Below are 11,104 nucleotides of genomic sequence, written 5' to 3' on the forward strand. Positions count from 1 at the left end.
TGACCTGTCTTTGCTTTGTTTTAGTAGACTAGTATTTTGTAAAATACAGTCACATTTCAATTGTTATACATTATATATGTATATACATTATTTCTACTTACAAATAAGTTTTTAAACTTATTTTTCTTAAAACATAGAACAGTAAATAAAGAAGTAAAGTAAACAATTATCTCTTCTAGTTACAACCTTTTTTACTTGGTTACTGCCTGTCGGAACTTGCTAAGCCCTTTAAAATTTTGCATGTGGAGGATGTCAAACAAAATAATTTTTTATATGAACAGTTGAATAACCAAAAAATCATAAATTACTATATCAATACTATAGAATTCCACTATAATTTATCAAACTTAGTAACTAAGCTGTATTTGGGTATAAAAAATATGAAATTTGGAACAGGTTAAAGATTCAACTTACCAGCACGAAGATTTGACTCGAAAGAAAGAGATGACATTGTTATATTTCAAAATGGCTGTGAAAGCCACTAGGGGGACATTCTGAGCTTTCGATTGGTTAATCACATCATATATAGAAGTAAGTGTATATAAGGGACCGTTTCCAAAAATGGAAAGAGATGAGCCGGGCCACTGTATTTGATTCAGTACAAGAGTGATATCTCAACAAATAGAAAAGATACGACATTGTTACTTTATATTCTATCTTGTCAATATTGGTAATTTGAGTTCCTAATTTGTACAAAACTACAGACTTTGTATTTTGACATCACAAACATCTAATTTGAACCAGTACTACATTCAACATACCACGTGACACACAAAAATCGATGTTCATCTGTATTTTTTAATATTTACTTTTAAATTAAGAAATTTAGTAATGTATAATACCAAAATCTGAATTATAATCTACAGTTTGATTCCAAACTTAATGACATAAATTCATAAAATAGTATATCAATAAAGTTTTGAATGCGAGTCAACAAACGAGATGACATGGCCTTTGACCCGTGATCCGTCTGGAAAGTGCAGTTATCAAAATCAATAATTTTCCAACCCTGCAACTTCACTTCTATTATACCTCCCATTAAAAACATTTCATATGAATTAAAATAAATTCTGTATCCTGGAAGTTAAATTCTGGTTGACAAAAAACATTTATGTTACAAAAATAACCACATAAAACATTGTTAGTATAAACTTATAATTCAAAAGTGGTAACAAAAATAACCACATAAAACATTGTTAGTATAATTTTATAATTCAAAAGTGGTAACAAAAATAACCACATAAAACATTGTTAGTATAAACTTATAATTCAAAAGTGGTAACAAAAATAACCACATAAAAACATTGTTAGTATAAGTTTATAATTCAAAAGTGGTAACAAAAATAATCACATAAAACATTGTTAGTATAAGTTTATAATTCAAAAGTGGTAACAAAAATAATCACATAAAACATTGTTAGTATAAGTTTATAATTCAAAAGTGGTAACAAAAATAATCACATAAAACATTGTTAGTATAAACTTATAATTCAAAAGTTTTTGAAGTCAATACTCTGGTAAGTTGCAAATGACCGGATAAAATTCTACACTAACCTTATGATCAACATGATCATTATCTGATCCAACCATCTGTGCCACAGTCTTTCCTTTCTTTTTTGGAGATTTATTCTTTTTGCTATTTTCTTTTAATCGATCAGATTTTTTAATGTCATCTTGTGTTGTATCCTTAATATCAGGATTCAGTAGCTGATTATACAAGTTGGTCAACAAAACATCTGGGCCGTTACGTAGGAGCTAGTAAAAGAAGACATCAGTTACATTAAAAGCCACAAACTAGAATATTCAGTATTGAATTATCCCGATCTTGTGAACTAAAAAATAAAAGTTGTATTCTTCATTTATAAACTCTAACAAATAAATATTGCACCTCTCATTATCTCACATTGAGAAGTTCACTTTTTGATCTGAATTTTCTAGGCCCTATATAATATTTTTCATATTTAAATATACTTTACCACTGAATTTCCTAGGGTCCATATAACATAGAAATATTGTAATTAATGTATATATATATATTTTATTTAATCGAAACCATAAGAACTTCAATACAAACACAATATCTTTTTCTTATGTTTCTAAAACATTCAAGACTGATGCTTTGGTTCTCACAGATTATAGCACAAGTAGACCTTGATTTTTCTCTATAAAATACTTAAAACTTACATCTTTAACCTGAAAATGAGTTCTTTCATCTTCTACAACAATTAACACGGGGGCTGTATCTTCCAAAGATTTGACATCCTCCTGGATTTCAGTTAAAACTTCGATCAGAGTTTCCCATTTTGGACTAACCTCTGGCTTTACTGATGAAAATGGCCAAAAATTATTTCTAAACTTTCAATTAGTTAATCTCATGTCGCTTTAAAGCACAAAAGTGTTTAAAATCATGAAAGACACTACAATATTATATAGAAAGTGTAACGAATTTCTAAAAATGACCCCAAAACTCGAGCAATTACGAAAAGTTGACTTTACTTTTTCAGGAGGATAAACGGTGATGATTAGCGGGTGCAATGTAACATACAGGTGCAAATGTCGATGTCACATAAAGGGTTATTCTCCTGAAGAAAAATGATCAACTATTTGAAAGTGCTCAAATATTGGGGTCTTTTTTTTAAAAAAATTCAATGCACCTTTTGTGTGTGTGTGATCCTATGCGCTAACTTTTTTTATCAGAATATACGAAATATTTCATTATACACTACGCAGAAACATCGGGTTCCACTTCTTTTATAAAAATTTATTGTTTAATATTAAAATGAAGAATCTTACCAAAAACTTTTGCTCCACCAGCAGTTTTGGCTATCTTGTTTTTATTTTCAGACCCAAAAACTCGTGCTCGAGCTTGCTACAATGATAGCATGAATAATTTAGTTTGTTATAATACTAAACTTTAATTTAAAATTTACTTTCATTTTCAACACAAACTAACGACAATAATGCATGCAATTTGAGAATTTCTGAGGGCCACAGCATATGAAACACATCTGTATCTAAATAAAAAAAGTCATGTCGATAATTTTTACATTTAACACTCAAAAGAATTTTTAATTCTTAATTAATTTTATATGCACGAGTCTCAACAGCTGGTTTTTAAAAACAGAAATATTTAACGCCCTCTTTTAAGTTACAGCTGTCTGCTTCTGTTTTTTAAATATGACTTTCTAAACAAGACTTTAGTCTGAATGATGCAAAAAACCTGTACTTACTAAAAACATATTTTCAGCAGCATCCAAAAATAACCAATCAGATATCTGGAAATTATTGGTTACATTGTCTCTGAAAATATAAAAATAGTCATAACATTAGAAGTTTAAACAACTAATCCTGTTATTAGATAAATACATCTGAATTTCTTGTTAACGTCGGAGAAATTGAACAATTACATCATAATCACCAACTTATCATCTTGTTAATATTAACATGTTAATGTTTTCTAATTAAAAAACACTAATGAGATTAGTTAAACCTTTCACAAATAAATATTATTTTTTATTGATTGACTCTTCCAAGTATATTCCTCACTTCTTGTTATCCACATTTTATTGAAAGAACAATTTATCCAAGAACAAGTTTCATTGCAGAAAACAAAATAATACCTTTATTATACAGTAAAAGCTTTATTATCTGGCATCAGTCCTGGGTAGTGTCGAATAGGCAAAAATTCCAGTTACGAAAGGGTTTCCCTTACAATATTTTACAGGAAAGATTATGAAGTCTTGCTAATTTTCAACAGTACAGTATTTATACATCATCTATTAAATATTGTAAAAAAATATTAAACCGTTTATAAGTACAGTATTTTAAATGTGAATCACAGTACAGACAGCTAACAACTGTAGCTTGCTGGCGGAAAAGAACGTAAACAAAGTCAGAGCAGCTACAATAAGCATTTGTATTTGGCAATATCGAAATTTCCAGTTACAAGTGTTTTCCAGATGCGAAGATGATGGTTAACAAAACTTTTACTGTACTAAGAAAGTAATATGACATATTTATTATCGAAATAATGTTTCAATAACTCTGGGTCAACTTTCTGTTTTATTCAAGTAATTACTTTATTTCCAATATCTATCTTGAAAATAAATATACACAAATACAAGTATCTCACAATAAACATACATTTACCTAACTGTACACATGGTTAAAAAAAAACAGCCTTTATAATTTATTCTTATATTGTAATTAATATTTCTTTTCTGTGATTTATAAAAAATTTATTTCTTTTACTATATAATTTAACATAAATACACAAGATTAATATAAAATTATATGTATAAACGTTTCCTTTTTAACCTGTAAAGAAGCTGAGATTTTTAAATGCTTACTTGTTCCATTTTTATTAGCCATCAATGAAACGATTACTATTTACAAATCAAAATTAATCAATTAGTGAACTTTCAATATAACAACAAAAACTGGTCAATATTGCTCCTTTGAAGTGTGAAAAACATTGGATAAAAAATTTCATCTAATGTAGCAAAGGTTTTTGTTAGTTTATTGGACATCTAATGCTCCAAATTCTTTTGGAGAAGTATTAAGGAAACATTATTATAATATCTCCTGATAAAAAGGCCTAATTCAATTATTGTGGAGTAGACAGGTTTTTAGTTGTTTCTGTACTTATTTCTTACACTCTACTTATCACAGCTTTAAAATACACAAGATTAAAACCTACCAAAATCTGATCACAAAACATCAGAAAATTACATGATTAATTAATATTTTAACTTTATGTAACCAAGACCAATTTGAAACAGTTTGGGTTTGGTTATTTTGGATAATCCTACAAAGCTACACGAGGCTATCGGCACTAATCATCTTTAATTTTCAACAGCATCCATTGCCAACTCTTGGGCTACTCTAGTCAAATAGTGGGATTTCACCATAAATGAACCCACAGTTCCAAAATTTGGAGCACACTCCTACAGTAAGGAGATGCAAACCTTTGACCCTAGGTCAGGCACACTAGGTCAAACTTATTCAAAGAAATTGGGAAATAATCACAATTACTTCTGCTTACCTAATGGACTTGAGGAGGCTGTAAAATGTTACACAATCATACTGGGTCAAGTATCTGCAAAGAAGTAGAACAACCAATTAACATTCACGTTAGTTCATAGTTAAAAGTGATTGGAGGGTCAAACTGTGTTATATAACAGCTGATTGGAAGGTTAAACTGTGCTACATAACAACTGATTGGAAAATTAAACTGTGCTACATAACAACTGATTGGAAGATTAAACTGTGCTACATAACAGCTGATTGGAAGATTAAACTGTGCTACATAATAGCTGATTGGAAGACTAAACTGTGCTACATAACAACTGATTGGAAGGTCAAACTGTGCTACATAACAGCTGAATGGAAGGTTAAACTGTGCTACATAACAGCTGATTGGAAGGTTAAACTGTGTTACATAACAGCTGATTGGAAGATTAAACTGTGCTACATAACAGCTGATTGGAAGATTAAACTGTGCTACATAACAGCTGATTGGAAGATTAAACTGTGCTACATAACAGCTGATTGGAAGATTAAACTGTGCTACATAACAGCTGATTGGAAGATTAAACTGTGTTACATAACAGCTGATTGGAAGACTAAACTGTGTTACATAACAGCTGATTGGAAGACTAAACTGTGTTACATAACAGCTGATTGGAAGGTTAAACTGTGTTATATAACACCTGGTTGGAAGATTAAACTGTGTTATATAACAACTGGTTGGAAGATTAAACTGTGTTATATAACAACTGGTTGGAAGATTAAACTGTGTTATGTAACAACTGATTGGAAGATTAAACTGTTTACATAACACCTGGTTGGAAGATTAAACTGTGTTATATAACACCTGGTTGGAAGATTAAACTGTGTTATATAACAGCTGATTGGAAGGTCAAACTGTGCTACATAACAACTGATTGGAAGATTAAACTGTGTTATATAACACCTGGTTGGAAGATTAAACTGTGCTACATAACAGCTGATTGGAAGATTAAACTGTGATATATAACATCTGGTTGGAAGATTAAACTGTGTTATATAACACCTGGTTGGAAGATTAAACTGTGATATATAACACCTGGTTGGAAGATTAAACTGTGATATATAACACCTGGTTGGAAGATTAAACTGACAATGTTTTTATGATCCCACAAGAGAACATTTTACCTAATTTTAAAATACAGTTTGATGTTTTAATTAACCTACTTGTATGAATGAGTTATCTATGCATGAAAAATGTAAGAAAAAGAAACAAGTACAAACATTGTATAAAGTATTGTGTGAAGTTACATTTTGTGTCTGTTCTACTTTAATATAAAGTAAATTGAAATAAAGAATTAATTTACACTAAGGAAATGTTCTGAAGGTAAAAATAGTTACATAAGAATTGTGCGCAAGGTTTTCAAGTCAGCAACTAGCCGATGTGTTTTTGGACCAAGTTGGTGCCATACAGGATCAAACTGAAACTTGATGATTTTCTCAAGTGATCTGGAGATGAAGTTTTCAAGAGTCAATTCATCTGTGTCGAGCTGTGTTAAACAAACAATAAATTAATACATTTTTATTTGTTCATTTTTGCTTAAAACTACTTAAGCTATCTTCACTAGCTTTCTATAATTTTAAAGTGGTACATTAGAGAGAAGGCAGGTAGTCAACGCCACCAATCCTTGGGCAGCTCCAAACGAAAAGTATGATTTAACCATCACTTTTGTAAAGCAACCAGTGCCCAAAAGTGTAAAAGATGATTTTTTTTAGACAGTAACCATGGAATCTTGTACATAGTGTGGCGTGCTAACCACTGAGCCATGCTCAGCTCTATAATTAGTCACAAAATATAGGTTATGATATATGATAAAAAGTCATATATACGTACTAAAGATTGTAATACAGCATGCTACTCAATACAGAAGAAGTTAAGGTTGAAATTTAGTTTATAAATTGTACATTTTTATGATTACCATTATATTATATTTATTTATTTAACAGCCGACTCATGAGAAATGGGACTTTATAACGTTTTGACCGACTTTTGAAAAATTGATTTATGGAGTCATATATTAGAACATCCTTTTTTTACAAAGTTCACATTTTGAAAGCCTGGACGAATGTGGATGTATTTTTCTCACACGAACTAGTTAAGGTCGCCGTTAAATTTAACATGGATACATTCCATTTAAACATTAAATAATTAATAGTAAATTACTAAGAACTCTTAATCAAAAATAAAAAGTAGCTTACAGAAGAAACGTTTGATACAATAAAAACTGTTCAGAAGTACTTCAAATCACTATTCAGTACATACGAAAACTAAAACCTGAAAACTGTTCAGAAGTACTTCAAATCACAATTCAGTACATACGAAAACTAAAACCTGAAAACTGTTCAGAAGTACTTCAAATCACAATTCAGTACATACGAAAACTAAAACCTGAAAACTGTTCAGAAGTACTTCAAATCACAATTCTGTACGTACGAAAACTAAAACCTGCAAATGCTAACCATTCTTTGAGTTGTTACTTAGACCTAAAAAATATTTTTATAAAACACCAAATTATCTCCAGCTTCATAAAACAAAAATTATGAAAGCCAAAATAAGATGAACCATTAATTATTTATGAAATAAAACAGCAGTTTTAAGCATACCTTCTAAAAATCATCGTCTATTTTCAGTGGAGCTCATCAGATAAAGACTTTATTACTCTTACATTAATTAATATCCAGTTGTTTTATTAAAAGCAAGGAAAAAGCCAGAAGCAAAATCTGAACAAGTGTTAAGAATATACCATGCTCGAATGATTCTATTTTACACAGAGAAATTACACTTATGCACAAACACCTGTTAAATAATGGCTATACAACTGATTTTATAACGAAGATTACATACAATTTCCTAAACAACAATTTAAACCACCAGCTAATGTACAAAATGTCTATATTTCATTTTCTTTTATGGGTTCACAATACCTACAAATTAAAAAAAATCTCTTCTCCTTAATAAAAACTCAGACTAATTTTCAGACCTAGCCTCAGACTAATACACAGACCTAGCCTTAGACTAATACACAGACCTAGCCTCAGGCTAATACACAGACCTAGCCTCAAGCTAATACACACAGACCTAGCCTCAGGCTAATACACAGACCTAGCCTCAGACTAATACACAGACCTAGTCTCTGAATTAAAAACGTATTTCAATACAAAGATCAAGTACCTAAACTTCTACGTTCATGGCTCGTGTATAAATATACGTGTAGTGACTGTAAGGTCACGTACATTGGCAAAACAAAACGCCACTTAAAAACTAGAGTCTGTGAACATTTAGGAGTACCTAATAGAAACGACAGTCCAAAAAATTCAAGAAAGTTTACTCTTATCTAAAAACTGCCCTACTCTTAACAACTTACAAACCTCTTTAAACCTAAAATCATTCTAAATTTACATTTAAAACTCAACTGTTTCACAATATGTCTATGATCTTTTGTTTTATTCCTCCAATTACCAGTTTACTTAATAACTAAGTAAACTACTGATTAATGACACTAAAGTTGTAGTTAATAAACATCTTTATAACAATATTTCCAATTACCAGTTTACTTAATAACTAAGTAAACTACTGATTAATGACACTATAGTTGTAGTTAATAAACATCTTTATAACAATATTTCCAATTACCAGTTTACTTAATAACTAAGTAAACTACTGATTAATGACACTATAGTTGTAGTTAATAAACATCTTTATAACAATATTTTCAGATGAATATGTATATTCTGAAATGTTCGAATCTTGTACATAAAATGTTTTGTGTTTTGTCAACAGTCTTTACCTTTATTATTACACTTGTATTTTTTATATTTTTGTACTGAAAACAAAATTGAGAAAAAAAAATGCAAAATCTGAAGCAGCCAAATCAGAAATATATTTTCAAAATTTTAAAATTTAAACAAAATCTTGAATTCAAGTTATTATCCTCTTTTAGTACCTAACTGTTTCATGGCCATGTGATTATCCTTGATAAAAATATAATATAGTAATATCTCTGGCTAATATATAAACACATTCTTTGATAACTAAAACCAGCCAAACAACAAATAACTTTTTGTTTTGTCTTGAAAGGATTAGCTTTAACAGTTATTTTTGTTTTAACGGCTCATGAGCACCACATTCCTTTAAATATACGTCAAAGTCTTTTCACCTTCAAATAAACTACTGATATAAGTTACTTACACGTAAAGGTTTTCTAGTGCCCAAGATTAACTCGGATGTTATTTTAATCAATGTTTAAAGTACAATATTTTCAAAAATACAAATAAGGAAAATATAATGAACAAAGTCATGATTTAATAATTTCTATCAACTTTGAATACTTTTATATATAATTACAACTGTCCTAAAATCAACTGCATTCAAACAGAAAGGTTTTCATCACTGTTATCTGTGAAAGAGGGCTAACTTTATTGTGGATGATAAACATTAATTTCATACACGTACGATACAAAGAGTTGCTTGTAGTAGTGATTAGTTACTGTCCAAGATGTATGATAATCACTGTAAAAATAATTAACGATTCTTACAGCCCACTTATACCATCACTTTGCTTCTTTGATAGGACATGGCTATAAATATCTCTATCACAAGAATATAGAATACTTATTTTTGATTAAAATTATTACCAATTTATCAACCTAAGATTCTACTAACTTTTAACACTTTACAATAGGCCAGCAGCACAGCTAAATATAACACTTTACAATAGGCCAGCAACAGAACTAAATATAACACTTTACAATAGGCCAGCAACAGAACTAAATATAACACTTTACAACAGGACAGCAACACAGCTAAATATAACACTTTACAATAGGCCAGCAGCACAACTAAATATAACACTTTACAATAGAACAGCAGCACAAGTAAATATAACACTTTACAATAGGCCAGCAGCACAACTAAATGTAACACTTTACAATAGGTCAGCAGCACAACTAAACATAACACTTTACACAGATTCATAGATAATATCTTAAAGTATAACAAAAATGTTAAAAAATAATAATTGGTCGGCTTGGGGTATCTTACGTACTTTTAGATTAGCTGTATCTTCAATAACTTTTACACTTGATTAACATTCATAGAGTTACATTTGTAATAGATGTAACTCACAGGTTGTAATACTTGCAAACAAAGCTGGTTGCCATAGAAATAATACTAATACAGTAGATAAATGGGTTTACATTAGGTTATTTACTTGTGCTTCTGGCCCATCGTAAAGTGTATTTACTTATACTGTCTCATTGTAAATTGTTATATTTACTTGTGCTTCTGGCCTATTGTAAAGTGTTATGTTTACTTGTTGTGCTGACCCATTGTTAAGTGTTATATTTACTTGTGCTACTGGCCTATAGTAAAGTGTTATATTTACTTGTGCTGCTGGCCTATTGTAAAGTGTTATATTTACTTGTTGTGCTGGCTCATTGTTAAGTGTTATATTTAGTTGTGCTGCTTGCCTATTGTAAAGTGTTATGTTTAGTTGTGCTGCTGGCATAATAAGTCTGTATTACGCAAGTAAAACACGGCAACGAATGAATATATCAGATAAAAAAAATTAATAGTCAAATAGTTGTAATAACCGACTGGTGAAATGTGACTTACTGTTGGATTAATCTTTTTAAGTTCCTTCACACAAACATCCATCAAGTCCAGGAGAGACATCTGTATGGCTTGCATTGAGGTTGTCATGGTTACATGAATCTCTATAACATCTGGCTGTGAATAACAAGAAAAAATTTGTGTTTAATCTTTCTAATCGACTAATATTTCTCTTATACAAATACACAGACACAGTAGAGTATTATAAGACTTATTTTAAGTGAACAAATCATAACTGGACAATATAAGAGTAAATACATACAAATAATATACACATTGATGCAAAAGAGGAAAAACACACAGATAATACACTCTATACATATACATTAATGTAAAAAATAATAAAATACGTAAATAATACACACTATACATATACATTAATGTAAAAAAAGATAAAATACACAAGTAATACACTCTATATATATA

At 29.8% G+C, this 11,104-nt stretch overlaps 1 protein-coding gene across 1 annotated transcript in view; it reads right to left on the bottom strand.

The window, feature by feature from the left end:
- The window catches only part of LOC106476221 (DNA repair endonuclease XPF-like), a 12,375-nt gene extending 1,582 nt beyond the window's left edge, over nt 1-10,793 (bottom strand). The window contains exons 1-7 of the mRNA XM_022380149.1: nt 10,682-10,793; nt 6,409-6,557; nt 5,045-5,098; nt 3,231-3,300; nt 2,794-2,869; nt 2,185-2,324; nt 1,555-1,755 (exon numbers count right to left, since the gene is read on the bottom strand). Coding sequence (XP_022235857.1) covers nt 1,555-1,755; nt 2,185-2,324; nt 2,794-2,869; nt 3,231-3,300; nt 5,045-5,098; nt 6,409-6,557; nt 10,682-10,768 — 777 coding nt within the window. The 5' untranslated portion in view covers nt 10,769-10,793. The remainder of the gene's footprint in view (nt 1-1,554; nt 1,756-2,184; nt 2,325-2,793; nt 2,870-3,230; nt 3,301-5,044; nt 5,099-6,408; nt 6,558-10,681) is intronic.
- Nucleotides 10,794-11,104: the final 311 nt, after the last annotated feature.

Source organism: Limulus polyphemus, unplaced genomic scaffold, assembly GCF_000517525.1.
Source record: "Limulus polyphemus unplaced genomic scaffold, Limulus_polyphemus-2.1.2 Scaffold10082, whole genome shotgun sequence".
NCBI classification, from domain to species: Eukaryota; Metazoa; Arthropoda; class Merostomata; order Xiphosura; family Limulidae; genus Limulus; species Limulus polyphemus.